The following is a 17,621-nucleotide window of genomic DNA, read 5'->3' on the forward strand; positions in this document are numbered from 1 at the left end:
TTTGTAAAGTTCTTAGAGTCGACTGAAACAGCTAATACGACACCACAAACAAAAAGAACTTGACTCATATGTGCGACTTGTTAAAAATGTGCTAATGAAATGCAGTCCAACGTCACTATTGTATATCCACCGTTTCTACGCTCTACATCCAGTCAGGCAGAAAGCGCATTGTCGCTTAAAAAAAGCTCGTCATTGACAAAAGGCACATTGAAATTCACATTGATTTTCTTTCTTTTTTTTTAAACGCGAATGCTGACTGTACAACTACCGAACGTCAAAACGTGATCCACACATAGTACAATCAAATCAGCCACAAAAATGTACAGCTACAAAAACGTGACAAATATTTACATAGGAGAGCGCAAAGTGATAGAACAAAAAACACTTTTCCTGTGAAAAGTTTTTTTTTTTTCCTCCAAAGCACAAAGAGGGAGGAAAGAAATTGGCAAATTTGTTGCTGGTCTTGATGAGTGGATTTCTCAGCCCTGGTGCTTTTGATCAAATACGATGGTCCAGATTCACAGAGATTGCGACGGTGACTAAAATTAAACATTCGTGGCATTGGGTTAATTCTCCAACCAAATGAGTTTTAAGTCATTCATAAGGTTCTAAAGGTTGATTGTACTGGAGACAAATTTTGGTGTCATTTCTATCTTTAAAAAAAAAGGAGAAAATTTTACAGATAAATATAGTTGAAAAATCAAATAGGGGAAAATGAAAAAAAAATGATAACATCTTGCTCTTCTGCATAATAAAAATGGCTAAAATTACTGTCAAATATTGGATAAGAAATAAACATTTATTTTGTATTGAGAAGGTCCTTATTTTCTTTAGTTGAGATCACTGGCGTCAAACTCAGACCAGGGGGCCAGATGTGTCCTACCATATCCTTTCATGTAACCCACGCAAGTAAATCTGTTGAAAAAGTAAATCATGTGCATCTTCATTTTGTTCTTCTGGACCAAAATTCCCAATTGTCTTCACTTTTAATAATGGCAGATGTTTTTTAAAAAAATAAAAAAATACTGACCTGGACAGGTGAATACGTTTGGACCATTTTCAATATAAAACAAGTCAATGTATGAAAACTGGGATATTTTGTGGAGAATAGATGTCAACAACTGAATACATATGAAACCCGAGGTTCCATAGTATGATAAAGTGAAGATAGATTTGTTTTATAGTATTTAGATTTTCCACATTCATGCTGGCCTTCTAAGATAAAACCTCACAACAATGTGCCTCGTAATAAAAATGAGATTGACAACTTCTGGTTTTGAGTCATCATGTTGGACAAACCATGTTGGATTTGCTGGCTGTGGACTCATGTCAGAGTCAATGAAGATAAGCATGTTAACCTATTGCAACGTTTCCTCAAGTTAAGAAAAGCGTGTCAAGTCGATTTCAAGGTTGTATGAAAAACTTTGGACATAAGTTCAAAACTACGTGGGTTTAAATTTGTGTTTGTGCTTTGCCAAACAGCGACAAGGGAAGACAAGAAGAAAGATAAGAAGGGGCAATGTACAGTAAAATTGCCTGCAAAAGAAATTGCCAAGTCCCATCGGCATGGAAAGAAGTTGTGAAATAAAAGAGCGCACAAGCTTATAAAAGGAGATCCTTGGACAACAGCCGGGATCTTGTGCCGCTTTCCGGATCGCTCGGCAGATGACGGACGTGGGACCAAATGTTTGTCTTTGGTCTCTCTGAGTTGGTCAGATGACCTCCCTGCTGTTACGCACAGCACAGCAGAGCACCATACTGAAGATCATTCCGATGATCTGGAAGAGGAAAATGCAGCGTTTAAAAAAAAAAAAAAAAAGTAGTCAAATCAATTGGGAGCACGACTTTTGGTAACGGTACTCGAAGGCTAACACACCATGACGCCAGCGATGCCGATGCCAACGTAGCCAATGATGAAAAGTTTACTGTTGAAGAAATCCTTTACACCCGTCTCACAGTCCTGGATGATGTAGAAAAGAAATAAAATGTCTTCCTGTCATGTGGATGTCAAATACAAATATGGCATGGTACAATTTTTTTTTCTTTTTAAAGAGCAGAAACTTACCTTTGTACCTGGTTCTTGACCCGAACAGTTGTTCGCTAACGTTCCACAACAGTTCAGCTGAAAGTGTTTACAAAACGTTTTATAACATACCAAAGGTGGAGAGACATGACAGCAAAATTCTTGTTTTTATGATGCTGACATAATTTGTCAGTCTTTATTCAAATAAAAGCCGAAAATGTCATTCAAAGGTAAATAATAGTTGCCCCTATTATTATTATTATCATTACTTCTTCATTGATTTATTATTTGTTATTTTTTGACAAATAGGGCCTCTTCCTAAGACTAATTGATGTCATTGATTTAAAAAGGACTGTAAATTCTCTGTATGAATATTTCCAACTTACTACTTTCTGGTATGAGATGACCAACGTGCTGTTATTATTTTCATTGTAGGTTGTGGCATAGAAGTTTTGAACGTCTTCGATTATCTGTAAAACAAATCGTAAACAAGTGATCTTTTGGCACATGCAGATAATAAGCGAGCCGGGCTTGGAGATGATGATTGTACCTTGTCTTTGTTCAAAAATCCAAACACGCCTGCTGCCACCTCAGCTCCAAAGATGATCAACAGACATGCAAAAAACTGCACGAGATTCAAAGATACACACAGACAATAGAATAATGAGGAAATCTTGGTATCAATTGATTGAAGCTCCGATGTCTACATTTGGACTCACCGAAGCCAGCAGACATTGAGATTCTCGAACGGCTCCACAGCAGCCAAAGAAACCCACCAGCATCACCAGACTGCCAGCTCCTATCAGGATGTACACGCCTGCGAGAACAGGGAAAACCAACTTAATTTCTGGATGAGTTCATTTCGATTAAATGCCCCATTATCCTTGAAGATTTGATACCCACAACTATATTCTGACTTGATGTTGTTTTTACAATTTAAATTATTGTCAAATTTTGTGAGGAATTTCTAATGACAAATCTGAAAAGACCAGAAGTGGCCAGCATATTCTTATGGGAAACAAATTCTTTTGTTAGTCCAGCCCATTTGTGTTTATGTGTGTGTGTGTGTGTGTGTGTGTGTGTGTGTGTGTGTCTGTCTGTTGTCCAGCAGGGGGCAGCATAAACATAAAACTGCTGATTGAACTGTCACGACAATGTTCCCAGTGCCTTTATCATTTCAGATGGCAATGTCATGTACAGTAGGCAAAGGTTCATCCATCCATCCATCCATCCATCCATCCATCCATCCATCCATCCATCCATCCATCCATTTTCTTCTCCGCTTATCCTCACAAGGGTCGCGGGCAGTGCTGGAGCCTATCCAACGCATTCCAGCTGATCCAAATTGTTCCAAATTGTGTAAAAACAGTGTAATAGCATGTAAAGCCTCACAAAGACTCAAATTTGAGGAATATCCGAGTGGGAGAAATACAACCCCCATCTCCCAGGCAAGTTTCCGGCGAGGACAAGTGCATCATGAGTTTGCTGCAAGCCATCTTCTCTCGTGCAACCGGTGGGTTGCTAAGATACCCCACCACCAGTGGCCCCCAGGTGGCGTGGGCTCAAGTGGCAACGAAAGAACTACACAGAGACACCATAAATGATCTTGATATGTTGTTCATCTTTAGATAGTTTTGTGTGATTTTGCAACCATGGCAACAACCACAAGAGACTGCTGATCACTCAGCTTCTTATGGGAGGATCCGGAAAAAACAAATTTCCAATTAAGGTAGAAAAATGTAATTTTTCCAGAAATACGCCGAAGAGAAACATCACTCGCGCCAAGCCTCCTTCAGGTTTCATCGTCCCATATTTCTCTTCGGGTGGGGACTGCATGCGCACCCGGGAGCCGGCAGAAGTCTTCCAAAAATGTTTCCAGTCATCCGTGTTGTCATCAAATATTGTAACATTTACACACGCATCTCCATGTTTTATAAAGGGCTGCATAAAAGCATGCAAATATGATTACCTTTCATATGTGCCCATAGGGTCAGGTTAAGAAAAATAAAACATGGATTTATTTAATATGTTCAGAGGTTTTTTATATCTCCGTCATATATAATCTGTCATGCTCCTGGATTCCAGCCAGGGCTGGGCGTGGCCAGGTAATCTGAAGGTGCACACCTGCGCCTCATGACCTTTGATTAGACCCAGTACATATAGGACCCGGGGGACGACTATTACTCTGCTAGATCGTTGCTCTTCATGCCTCGTTCCCGCACTCCTGCTTTCTCGACTTCTGACCTCCGTGCACCGACCCACGCCTGTTCATTGACCACCCTCGTAAGCCCATTCGTACTGGTACTACGAATTGTTTGGACTGTCTACCTGATCTCAGACCTCGGACCGAATAAAGGTTTCCTCTGTACTGTCTGCTGTCTCTGGAGTCGTGCATTTGGGTCCACCCTTGAGCCCCGCATCGTGACAGAACGATCTAGCCAGAACATGGACCCAGCCGACTCTGAAGCCATTCGCCGTGCGCTGCAAGTGCAGGGCAAACGCCTGGGTGAGCAAGAGGCTGCTTTCCAGGGTATGACTCACCAGATCCAGGAGCTCTGCACCCAGCTGGAACCGTGGCTAGCCTCCCAAGCTAGCGCGGCCGCTCCTGTGCCTTTCCGTGCCACCATCACTCCGCTCTCTCGACCAGAGCGGTTCTCCGGCGACTCCGGTAACGTCAAGCCCTTCCTGGCGCAGGGCGATCTCCACTTTGAGCTGCAAGCGTCCGCTTTTCCCACGGACCGCTCCCGGATCGCCTTCGTCATTTCCCACATGACAGGGAGGGCGGAGGCATGGGCCGCCGCCGAGTGGAGCCGTAACTCGGAGACCTGCCGCTCATGGGCGAGCTTCGTCTGCGCGCTCACCCAGGTGTTCCAGTATGCGGCTCCGGAACGCCAGGCGGCGTCCTCGCTCATGACAATTCGCCAGGGACGCGTGTCCGACTCCGCCATTGAGTTCCGGATTCGGGCTGCTGAGAGCCGCTGGAATGAGTAAGCCCTCCATGACGCGTTTTACGAGGGACTGTCCCCACAGATTCGTGGTCACCTCGTGGCCATGGATCTTCCGCCTTCGCTTAACTCCCTCATCGCATTGGCCCTCATGGTGGACCAGCACCTCACCGTGCAGAGACAGATGGAGGGTCTGAGGGAGGAGGAGAGGGAGAGTCGCAGTCCGGTTGCTTCCGCTTCCCGGCCACCCGTGTTGTCAGCTTCATCGGAGTCCATGCAAGTGGAGGGCCTTGGCGGCTCAGCGGAGGAGCGCTTACGTCGGCGACGAGAGGGACGCTGTTTTTACTGCGGGCGTTTGGGACACTTGATCGCCCGTTGCCCGACTCGACCAGGGCACTCTGACATCAGGATCTCTGCTCCGGTGAGTGTGCGGTACACCGCGGCGGGGTCAGGGAGGTCCCTTCTTCACCTCACCTTGGGAACGGACTCCCGTTCATGCACTGTGACGGCTTTCATAGATTCTGGGTCGGAAGCTAACCTGATAAATCCCCGCGTGGTCGAGGAGCTGGGGGCAGCAACCTTTCCCACGCAACGGTTTCGTCACGCCTATGCCGCCAACGGCAAGTTCCTTTGTCGGGTTACACATCGCACTCAGACGCTACGTATGAGCTTTCCGGACGCTCACTCAGAGCGTATTAGCTTTCATGTCTTCGACGCACGTAGTAGCGACATCATCTTGGGCAGCCCGTGGCTCAAAGAACATAATCCGCACATAGATTGGACCACGGGTCAGATCAAGACTTGGGGAGAGGACTGTCTCAGTCGCTGTGTCACTGTCCGGAGAGACAGGGGTATTCAAGTTGCGCCGGTTCGGCTAACAGAACCTAGTACCGCCCTGGACCTGACCGCAGTGCCCTCCTGCTACCATGACCTACGGGAGGTCTTCTCTGAATCTAAAGCAAAGTCTCTGCCGCCACATCGGTCATACGACTGCGCGATTGAACTCCTGCCAGGCACCTCTCCTCCCAGAGGGAAACTGTTCTCTTTAACAGGACCAGAGCATCAAGCCATGAGGGACTACATCGAGGACTCGCTGGCAGCCGGACTCATTCGCCCCTCATCCTCACCAGCCGGTGCGGGGTTTTTTTTTGTCAAGAAGAAGGACTCCACGCTGCGACCCTGCATCGACTACCGAGGCCTGAACGACATCACAGTCAAGAACAGGTACCCTTTGCCGCTTATCTCTACAGCATTCGAACTCCTCCAGGGAGCCCGGATCTTCACCAAGCTCGACTTGCGCAGCGCTTACCATCTGATGCGGATTCGGGAAGGGGATGAGTGGAAGACGGCGTTCAACACCCCCACAGGGCACTATGAGTATCTTGTGATGCCCTTCGGACTGACAAACGCTCCGGCCGTCTTTCAGAACTGGATGACATTCTCATCTTTTCAGCAGACCTAACCTCTCACATTCAACAAGTCAGAGAGGTGCTCCGGCGTCTGCAGCAGCACCAATTATACGTGAATATGGATAAGTGTGAGTTCCATCGGGCATCCGTGTCCTTCCTGGGCTTCGTCCTGGCTGAGGGAGAGATACGGATGGATCCCGGGAAGGTCGACGCGGTGCTGCGGTGGCCTACCCCCACCAACAGGAGGGACGTACAGAGGTTTCTGGGATTTGCCAATTTCTATAGGAAATTCATAAGGAACTTCAGTTCCGTGGCCGCTCCTCTGCATTCGCTCACCTCGCCACATACCCTCTTCGACTGGTCCGGGACCTGCCAGGAGGCCTTCAGCAGGCTCAAGGCAAGTTTCACTACTGCGCCCGTTCTCATTATTCCGGACCTAGATAACCAGTTTGTGGTGGAGGTGGATGCATCGAATTCAGGAATCGGAGCAGTCTTGTCGCAGAGGAGTCCCAGGGATGGAAGGATCCACCCGTGCGCGTTCCTGTCTAGAAAGTTGACCCCGGCAGAGAGGAACTACGACGTGGGAGATAGGGAACTGCTGGCGGTCAAGAGCGCGTTGGAGGAGTGGCGGCACTGGCTGGAGGGCTCGCAAGTACCGTTCGTTGTCTTCACGGACCATAAGAACCTTGAATACCTGAAGTCTGCGAAGAGGTTGAACGCCCGTCAGGCCAGGTGGGCCCTATTTTTCACCCGCTTCCACTTTAAGGTGTTTTTCCGCCCAGGCTCCAAAAACGGCAAGCCGGATGCATTCTAGCTATCCTACTATCCTGCCAGCGGGGTGCTTCGTGGCCGGTTTCACCTGGGCGATCGAGTCCCGGGTGAAGGAGGCCCTGGGAGAGACACAGTCACCCGCGGATTGTCCGTCAGGCCGTCTGTTCGTCATCCCATCTCTGCGGGGAGACGTCATCAACTGGGCCCATACCAACAAGACGGTCTGCCACCCGGGTATGGCGAAGACACGTTCAGTGGTCGAACAAAGGTTCTGGTGGCCTAACCTCAGCAAGGACGTAAGGGAGTTCGTCAACGCCTGCCCGGTGTGTGCTGCCAATAAGACTTCCCGCCTACGGCCTGTTGGTGAGTTGGAACCCCTGTCCATCCCCTTTCGTCCTTGGTCACACATCGCGCGGGACTTCGTCACCGGCCTGCCGCCTTCTCAAGGGAACACAGTGGTGCTGTCCGAAGTGGACCGTTTTTCCAAGATGGTCCACTTCGTGCCGCTTCCGAAGATCCCGTCGGCCAAGCAGACAGCCCAGTTGGTATTAGACGAGGTCGTCCGTTACCACGGCCTACCCCAGGACATCGTTTCGGACAGGGGTCCGCAATTCAGCGCCCGTTTCTGGAAGGAGTTCTGCAACCGCATCGGCGCTTCAGCAAGTCGGACATCGGGTCATCACCCAGAGTCTAACGGCCAGACTGAGAGGATTAACCAGGAATTAGAGACCGGTCTTCGATGTCTGGCATCCAGGGACCAGAGCACGTGGAGCCAGCACATCAAGTGGGTGGAGTATGCCCACAATTCTCTACCCTCCGCTTCAACAGGTATGGCTCCACTCCATGTCGTGCATGGCTACCCTCCGTCCCTGTTTCCTCCACTGGTCACAGACTCCGCAGTTCCGTCAGCCCTGGCCGTGGTGCGACGCTGCAAACGGACCTGGGAAGCAGCTCGGAGGACACTGCTGCGCATGAGCAGCGCCTACAAGGCCGCAGCAGACCGCAAGAGAAGGGCCGCACCAGAGCTCAGAGTGGGACAGCGAGTGTGGCTCTCCACCAAAGATCTCCCGCTGCGGTCGGAATCCCGCAAACTTGCTCCCAGGTTCGTTGGCCCGTTCCCGGTTTCCAAAGTTATTAACCCGGTCGCCGTCTCGTTGCAACTGCCCAGGTCGATGAGGGTGCACCCTACGTTCCACGTCAGCAGACTTCGCCCGAATCACACGTCGTCGCTGGCTCCTCCGCTCAAAGCCCCCCCGCATGGTCGACGGTGGGTTGGTGTATACTGTGCGCCGGTTGCTGTCTTCCCGTCGCAGAGGAAGGGGGGTCCAGTACCTGGTGGACTGGGAGGGATATGGCCCGGAGGAGCGCTCTTGGATCCCCTCCCGCTTCGTCGTGGACCGCTCCCTCATCAGGGACTTTCACGCGGCTCACCCTGATGCTCCTGGGCCGTCCAGAGCCGGCCGTTGAGGGGGGGGTTCTGTCATGCTCCTGGATTCCAGCCTGGGGTGGGCGTGGCCAGCTAATCTGAAGGTGCACACCTGCGCCTCATGACCTTTGATTAGACCCAGTACATATAGGACCCGGGGGACGACTATTACTCTGCTAGATCGTTGCTCTTCATGCCTCGTTCCCGCACTCCTGCTTTCTCGACTTCTGACCTCCGTGCACCGACCCACGCCTGTTCATTGACCACCCTCGTAAGCCCATTCGTACTGGTACTACGAATTGTTTGGACTGTCTACCTGATCTCAGACCTCGGACCGAATAAAGGTTTCCTCTGTACTGTCTGCTGTCTCTGGAGTCGTGCATTTGGGTCCACCCTTGAGCCCCGCATCGTGACATAATCAGACCAGGTTGTAATTTGACAGATTGGCGTGCAGTGTTTCCAGAGAAAATTCATTTGTGGCAGGATTTTGCAATGGGCTAATGTTTAAGTCTTGGCGGTGGTTTGGAATGGTTTGGGATCTCTGGGCTTCTGTGCTGTCCATGTTCATACAGTTTGTGATCTTTTCAAATACAGTAAATGCCAATGTCAGTCCTGCGGCTGTAGCTGGCTTGTCCTCTGTTCAGCAGCTAAACATCTCTCTTCTTTCGCTCTGTTTGGACTTGCCACATCTGCTTGAACGACTCACGCTGTGGTTTGCAGTTCTAAAAGACTCTTGCTCTGATGACCAGACACTCGTTTGCTGAATGCAAAAACACTCAAACGTTGCAGTGATTCAGATTACGCTTGTCGGGATGAGTTGACCTCAGATGCTTCAATCCAGGCAACAGGGGATGATGAATGGCTGAAAAATCTAATATGACGCTGATGATTCTATTGCATGACTACAAGAAGGTTATTTCAAAATGCTTCACTTCACAGCACGTCATGTCGTTTATTTGTCACCGTGGCTTTGCTTTGACTCATTGCCGTGATTATTCTCTTTACATGATAAAACCCTCCATTACTAAACAAAGTTAACCTCTGTGCTCATGTCTGGTTATTTCTGAAGCATGCTGTTGTATCATGATGGGGGGAAAAAAAACAATCTACATAACAATTCTCCATCTATGGTACCGAGTGTGGTGAACTGTAGGGAAAATCCCCAAACCCAAATGTCTTTCCATTGTAGCCAAAATGTGTGCAAATGTGGCTTTTTGTGTGTGGCCACTGAGTCCTTGACCACAAGACGGTGGTGAAAATATCCCTCGTGATGTCAGGCCCAGTGCTTATTTAGCAGGGAGTAGCACGGAAACACATTGATGGCATCATTTGAAGCCAAGACGTAGAATCAGAAGAGAGCACCATGGCTCAATTTGTGACCAAGTTGGGGAAAATGTCAACAAGACAGCAACACATGGTCAATAGCAAATAAAAACGCCATTGACGGGCTAATCAATTGTGTCTCTATGTGTGTGTGGTGTGTTAGGACACTTTAAGCCAGGGATATTTAAAAACAAAGGAGGAGTAACATGTCGATAAACAATATAATGACACCCACGGGCATTTATTCTTTATCCTTTGTGAAAAAAAATGACAAATATGACAGAAGCTTATTGAGTCATTTGTAAAACACGTCCTGGCGTGTGTCTCTTTATGTATTATACTGCACCCAGGTGGCCAAGGGACACACAGCAGAAGGAGCATCACGATGTCCAGTGAATTAAGGAAAAATGTGGGAAACCATTTTAGTCCTTTAGGTTTAATTTGTAATTCTTGTATATATATATTTTTTAAAGTGCAATATTATAGAGAGCGATATTTAGATTAAATGGATGAATGCAATTTCCATTCTTTCAATGTGGGACATTGAGTTGAGATAAAAGACTTTTAAGCGCAGCCTCTGTAATTGGTTGGTTTGGCGTTCGCTTCAACCACTGACGCTTTACAAATATAACGTACGACGTGTTTTGGTACCTACCAATGAAGTATGTGTCTGGAGCCTTATCACCGTTGAGCAGGGACACGGTTTCCGGGTCAAAACGTAACCACAGTCCCACTGCCAGAACAAAGGATCCCATCAACTGTGGGAGGATGTAGCAGAAATATTAGAATCATATCCAATGTAATTCAGACTGAAAATAACAAAATCAAAAATGTACTCAAGAGAAGCAAAACAATAGCTGAAAGACTAAATGGTATGGATTCTTCTAATCAATGTTTATTAACAGAAAATTTTCTGACAAAATGTGTAGAGAAACAAATGCAAAAGGGAGAGTAAGCTGTATGGAAAATGGATGGAGTGGAAACATTTCCCTCTTAGTACGCGTAATATACAGGAATTCTTTGACAATTTGAATAGCTACCGTCTGTAGTTTATAGCCAGTTATCAATCCAGCTGTTATCTGAGCCGCTTATCCTCACAAGGGTGGTGGGAGAGCCTATCTCAGCTGTCAACGGACAGGAGGCAGGGACTGAACTGGTTGCCAATTAATCACAGGGCACATGGAGACAGACAACAGTCATACTCACAATCACACCTTGGCACAATTTAGAGTGTCCAATTAATGTTGCATGTTTTGGGAAGTGGGAGGAAATCGGAGTGCCCGGAGAATAACCCAGGCAGGCACGGGAAAACATGCAAACTCCACAGAGGCGGGACCGGGATTTGAATCCCAGTCTTCAGAATGTGAGGCGAACGGGGTCACCAGTCACACCACCATGCCGCTGCCAATTATCGATCTCCACCTAATTTGGAAATTATTTGCATGAAGAATTTCTATTAGAGAATGAGAGCTTTGTCTCAGCAACAATCTTACAATGGAAAGAAAGCTGCTATAAGTGCATGTTTTTATGCTTAACAGATGACTTGTTTGTTTTTGCACTGCCTAATTTTGGTTTTCCACCAAAATAAAGCAAATGACGAGAGGAAGTTTCCAGGCGAGGCCCTCCACCCTTTGCCCTTGAAGCCGTAGTATACACAAGTGTAATTGTCAGTGTGGGCAAAATTAAATAATGTCTTCACAGCAGGATTAAGTATTTGTGAGATGTTTGAGGTTCTGTCTGGACCAACAAATTCCATTAAAGGAGTGTTTAAAAAAACTCAAACCACCTCTGGCTTTACAATTGGCATCTCGAGCCTCACCAGGCCCTCCTGTTTGTTTCATGGTGCTCACATTTTGCTTCGTTCCGAATATGTTGAACAAAAGCGTTCTCCACACAGCGCAAAGCGTGATAGGGCAAGCCTAAGGTCAAAGCCCTCCTGTGAGATTGGAGGCTATGTGGAGGGCATCAAGTCTGTTTCACGTCGGCACAAAAAGCTTCCACCGCCTCGTGTCCTCTGAGGATAATCCACTGCACACACGCTCAAAACATGTTCATGTGCACAGGGAAACACGATGAGGAGTATTATGCAGCGGTTGTCACGTGGCCCGTCTGTGTCCTAAATCTCAGAATTTCTCTCAATCGGTCGTGTGATAGTTTTTGTGTCCGGGTTTGGCCTTGACAAGCTGTTCTCCATCTGTAGCCTTGATGCCGGGTTCTGGTTCTACTACCTTCCCTTTTATAGTGTTCATACGAAAATGTCTACTGCCAACACAGGTATACTGCTTTATTTTTACATTTGCTTCGTCAGTCAGTCGTTTTTGTCAGAGAAGAACTAACAACTAGTTAGAGATTATTATGTGAAAATTACAAGACAACACCCCAAATATTTCAGGAATTAAGGTGAAATATTGTAACAAAAACAGGATTTCAAAGTAAAAATGGAATAGTATTATCACAAAAAATATTCTACATACTAATATTATGATGAGAAAAACATCCAAATGAAACAACAAAGCAATTGTTATTTTACATGAAAAATACTTGTGATTAATGTGAAACAAATAAAATGGGGAAAATATGTAATTTCACAGGCACAATGGTAAATTGATCTAAGCAAAAACTTGAGAAATTTAGGAACCAAAGCTATACTCTAGTGATGATAGAGTTAAAATTCAAAAAATCCAATTTACCGAAATAAAAGTTGAAAAATTAAGCATTCTTCAAGATGAAATGCAAAAGTTTCCAAACTCCAACGTTAAACACAACTGAACTGTACTTGGGCAGTTATTCATTCATGTACCACAAGCGGGAGCCTGCATACTACACTTTGAGAAGTGCTGTACTCAATGTTATTTACTTGGCTGGAGAATGTGAGTTACAGTACTTTATGTGTCGCTGTGGGTCAGAGTAAAAGTACTCACTACTGGAGAAGCGTTGTAATGTTTATTATCGTGAGTGGAAGCCAATGTTTTTGTGAATCTTGTGTGTTTATAAAGGAATCCGTTATTGTAACTTGTTTTTTTCAAGCTGCTGCTTTATCCATCCATCCATTTTCTTTGTCGGTTATCCTCACGAGGGTCGAGGGGAGTGCTGGAGCCTATCCCAGCTGTCAACGGGCAGGAGGCGGGGTACACCCTGAACTCGTTGCCAGTCAATTGCAGGGCTTATCGAGACAAACAGCCACACTCACAATCACACCTCGGGGCAATGAAGAGTGTCCAATTAATGTTACATGTTTTTGGAATGTGGGAGGAAACCGGAGTGCCCGGAGGAAACCCACGCAGGCACGAGGAGAACATGCAAACTCCACACAGGCGGGTCCAGGATTGAACCGGGGACCTCAGAACTGTGAGGCCAATGCTTTACCAGCTGGTCCACCATGCTGCCCTGCTGCTTTAATAAAAGTATAAAAACAATCACAGATGAGTGATTTCAAAGAATCAATAAATACAATGCCTGATGTTTACATCAAACGTGGACATCACATAACTGTTAAATAGCTTTTCCTACAAATGCCAGATCATAATAGATCAGGTAGCATATAAACAGTCTAACAGTTCACCAGAGATCTTCAAGATAAGATGTTCACCCAGCTAATGATGCAAAAAGGTTTTGTCTTCATTTAAGGGACATGAATGACAAAGCTGAAATCCGTTCATTCTTTTCTCTATTATTATATTTTTACACCACAACTTTTCTAATTTTATTGGATTATTGCCTGCATTAGAGTTCAAATAAATTATAATTCCATCCAATCCTACATACATGGATTGGATGTTCTTACAGCCTCTCTGTGAACATCCTACAAACTTCTGAGTCAATGTGAAATTTGAAATTCGTCCTCTAGGGAACAACTAATGTCGTAACAAATAGCATTTTAGGGCACCAAAAAGTCCCAGCAACCCCTCACTACTAACAGACCCCCTGCTCTACCCTCCACACACTTTGTCTTGAATTGTTTCCCTTCCTGAAACCAGACACACCCTTCCCCTCCCACACCTCTCATCTCAAATCTCTCCACCCGCCCCCTCGACTTTCCTCCACACCCTCCTACGCAATCTCCCCCGGAGGACAAAGACCCACTGTCTCCCTGCATCTATAGGGTTTGGCGCACAAAAGGAGGGAAACTGACAATCACTATAAAGGAGAGAATGAAATGAGGATGGGAGGGTATACACTATCAACTTGTCCACTAGGCCTAGGGACACACGCTACAGATATGACCTGTAAATATATGCGTAACGATAATGCATACTTGCTCACATAAATTGTTTCTCTAGCCCATTCTGGAAAGTGATGGGTGGCTCCATAGCTCAGTGGGTAGAGCACTGGTTTGGTAAACCAGGGGTTGTGGGTTCATATCCCACTGGGGCCTCCACTCCCTGAGAAGGGTTGCGTCAGGAAGGGCATCCGGCGTAAAAATTGAGCCAAACATATAAGTGCGTTCACCTGAGATGACACGCTGTGGTGACCCCGAAAGGGACAAGCCAAAAGAAACAGCAGATTCTGGAAAGTGATGGAAAGCTTCAATGCTGTCAAAGCTTCAATAGTTCTTTGATGGTGTAAGGGCAACTTTTAAGACAGTGAAATTAAATGGTGTTTTCGTGAGGGGAAATTCCATAAGCGCATTGGGAACGGACACATGGATCTGATCTCACTCAGGGTCAGTCAGTGTGGAATCTTTTTTTTCTTCATAAAACAGGCTTGACTCTAAATTCAAGCTAATCCTTCACTTTAGAAGATGGATGAATGAAAACAGAGAAGGTTTTGAGAGTCTTGTCTTTTTGAATGAATGCTTGGCATAAGGGCATGTTAAACTGAATGAGCAGAAGGAAAGTATAAAGTGAAATTATGGGTGGCGTGAAGCCCATTGTATGCGAGAACATGCAAGAAGCTGGGAGGTTCTGTGCATTTTACCCCCCCTCCCCTAAAATGGTGATAAAAGGCAAAGAATCCAAAATAAGCAAAAAAAAAAAAAAAAAAAAACATGCAGGGTTAGGGATTGAGTTGGCTCAGTTAGGCAAACTCTGACCACTAACCTAACGCCTAAGGCCTTACAGGTTTTTGTGTACGTGTTGGGATGGGACTCGAACTGAAACCATCTCAATTTGTTTCATATTGGACGTACGCTGGATATGAAACTTGGCTTCTTGGGCAAGTGATTGAAAGGGTTAAGGGTTAAATTTCACCTAACCTCACCTAATCCCAACGCCTAACCCTTAAAGAATCTGAACTGAGTTTGTTTATAAATTTATGAAACATGTTTGAAGATAGCTGCAGATAACACGATAAGACTGATAACTATGTGGTAATATATTCTCACCATTTTCTAAATTTTCGGGGTGTGCCAATAACAGGGCCCAGTGAATTTTAGTCGCTTTCCCCTATGAAATAAGAACTTAAGTGCATTTGTTGTCCAGTACAATGGTAATGTGGAGTTAGCTAGCTCCAGTATACCGCCAGCCTAAGAGTACACCTTCTTTCTGGATAGCCTGCTGTCATGCCCGTGTTAGAGTGACTCGTTGTCCCCCTGCGACAACCCGGTGGGCTTTTTTAAAGCCATGGTTTAAGTAGATACATCATATTTTCCTGGCTCAAACATTTACTTAGGAGTAGGCATAAGAAAGATGCGAGACAAAACAGCATTCCTTGACAGTTAGCTGGTCATCTTTTCATCGCACGCCCACAGTGTTTGAGAGCAAAGAGAATGCCTTGATTTGATTTTGATGCCTCATTTTTGTATACTTGGTGATTTATTTCATCATCCAAATTTTGCAAGGTTGCTAACAATGCTTCTTCGAAGCATGCCAAATTTAGAAAGTGCATTTATTTTCACTCTACAAGGATTTTAAGCATTGCTATGGGAATTAAAAGTTGAAATGAAATTGTATTATTATGATGATAGAATAACTCCACAGTGCATTTTTGTATAGTCTTCCACTATTTATATATCTGGCTAAAGTCACTAGTTGAGCTATGCAGACCGGGTACCAGCAAGATATATCATTGTGAGCCTTTTACTGAAACATACAGGATAGAGAAAATAAAGATAGGAGGATGTAGGCGCTCTGCAGGCATTGAATTGCGACAATCATGGGATGAGACGAATCGTTGCTAATAAGTGGACAAAGCACAACCAAATATAATAACTGTGACATCAACACATGCACCCGTATGACATTCTTTGATCCTCAGCCCGATTTTCTGCCTTGAACTGGGTCAAGTTCATGCATGCTGACCTTCTTTTTGCTGGGTGAGCGGGTACATGAACACGAACATCCCTGGTGATCTCACTATGACGCTTTTCACTCCATGTGCCCTCGCCCTCTTGTCTCTCTAAATAAATTCTTCTTTTGGCTGCCATCATTTGTGCACCTTTCTCTGTGCATCAGCCACACCCACCGGGGTCCAAGATGAATGATTCTATACGTGGTCATAGAGAAACCCAGACGGGGGGGACTGTTGCTGCATTTGGAAGCCAAGCAGACCTCTGCTGCTTATCCAGGCAGGAGCAGAAGGCTGAAGTGATGCTATTGTCCTGCTGTCACAATGGATCCATTCACACTGAGACTAAACACAGACGCTAGCTGGAAAATCTCTTTCTCACATACACAAAGAAAAGTTCCACTCTGGCAACATTTTTCAAATAAGGAAGGTGTGTGGTTGTGAGTGCGTCTTCCTTAATACCCGCCAACACACACACCACACACACACACACACACACACACACACACACACACACACACACAACACACACACACACACCTTTCATGACCACCTGACTCATCGTAAGTCTCATTCCGAAACCGCAAGTGATTTGTGTTAAAAATGTGTCAGTGACGTAATGTGGTGCCAACTGCTGACTTGAATTTCCTACGTGACCCACAACCACTCCCCATTCAGATTTTCCTTTGGGGGAAAGAAAAAAACATCCCTGAATGAATGGTATCTCCCCCTCCCCTATGGAAAATTTGATTTTAGGAGTTAAATACCAACAGAAAGCTCTGGCTGTCTCTCACAGAATGAAACCACACCAAGAGAGTGCAAAAAAGAGAGAGCATGCATGTCAACAATCGAAAGCACAAGAAAGCACTTGCTGCACCTGCATCCACCCACAAGTGGCACCAGTGCAACATCCACTGGCACTTACCCAAAATAGGAAGTTGAACAGGAACAGGAGATATTTCACACATTTCATCCCACCTTCCACTTTTCCCATGTCAGCTGGCTCTGCTTTTATCCACACAAAACGTCCTGAGGGAAAGCTGATTGAGTTGCTTCCGTACAAGATGACAAGGATAGTCCCCGTGAGTCAAAACACTTGTGCATCAGCAAGCGCTGTCATGGTAGCCCCCCTCTCTCTCTGTCTTGCTTTCTCTCTCTCTCTCTCTCTCTCTCTCTCCTCTCTCTCTCTCTTCTCTCTCTCTCTCTCTCTCTCTCTCTCTCTCTCTCTCACACACACACACACACACACACACACACACACACACACACACACACACACACACACACACACACACACACACACACACGTTAACTGTAATTTCCAGACTGCCCCCTTGTATAATGCAGAGGGAGGAAGGGAGGGCTTCTTGTGGGAGTTCGTCTGTGTGTGTGTGTGTGTGTGTGTGTGTTGGGGGAGACTGCAAAGTGGATTTGGCAAATGTTCACAAAGCAGTTGAAAGAAAATGCTCTTTCATTTATCCAATAGGCTTGACTAGGTT

The 17,621-nt window shown here is 46.0% G+C and overlaps 2 protein-coding genes across 7 annotated transcripts in view; one reads left to right on the forward strand and one right to left on the reverse strand.

Moving 5' to 3' along the window:
• LOC133496738 (mitochondrial glutamate carrier 1-like) overlaps positions 1-3,931 on the forward strand; it is a 40,635-nt gene extending 36,704 nt beyond the window's left edge. For 5 of the 6 annotated variants that reach the window (XM_061812653.1, XM_061812672.1, XM_061812663.1 and 2 more), the window contains one exon: positions 1,483-1,864. The gene's annotated coding sequence lies outside the window, so the exon portion shown is untranslated. Of the gene's footprint in view, positions 1-1,482; positions 1,865-3,775 lie in introns of those variants that run through there. The other variant, XM_061812699.1, reaches the window with a different exon arrangement.
• LOC133496764 (tetraspanin-2-like) lies at positions 1,642-17,217 on the reverse strand. The gene is made up of 8 exons (XM_061812721.1): positions 17,048-17,217; positions 10,553-10,655; positions 2,743-2,840; positions 2,574-2,648; positions 2,410-2,493; positions 2,066-2,122; positions 1,877-1,960; positions 1,642-1,778 (listed from the first exon to the last, which is right to left on the reverse strand). The coding sequence occupies exons 1-8, from the start codon at positions 17,114-17,116 to the stop codon at positions 1,713-1,715; spliced, it is 636 nt and encodes a 211-aa protein (XP_061668705.1). The 5' UTR covers positions 17,117-17,217; the 3' UTR covers positions 1,642-1,712.
• Between the last annotated feature and the right edge of the window lie 404 nt (positions 17,218-17,621).

This window comes from Syngnathoides biaculeatus, chromosome 2, assembly GCF_019802595.1.
Source record: "Syngnathoides biaculeatus isolate LvHL_M chromosome 2, ASM1980259v1, whole genome shotgun sequence".
Taxonomy (NCBI): Eukaryota; Metazoa; Chordata; class Actinopteri; order Syngnathiformes; family Syngnathidae; genus Syngnathoides; species Syngnathoides biaculeatus.

Coding starts and splice junctions, on each gene's coding strand:
- LOC133496764 (XM_061812721.1), bottom strand. CDS start 17,116: ATGGGAAAAGTGGAAGGTGGGATGAAATGTGTGAAATATCTCCTGTTC. Junction 2,841..10,552: donor TCCAGACACATACTTCATTG/GTAGGTACCAAA, acceptor CTGTTCTCGCAG/GCGTGTACATCCTGATAGGA. Junction 1,779..1,876: donor TCGGCATCGCTGGCGTCATG/GTGTGTTAGCCT, acceptor TTCCTCTTCCAG/ATCATCGGAATGATCTTCAG.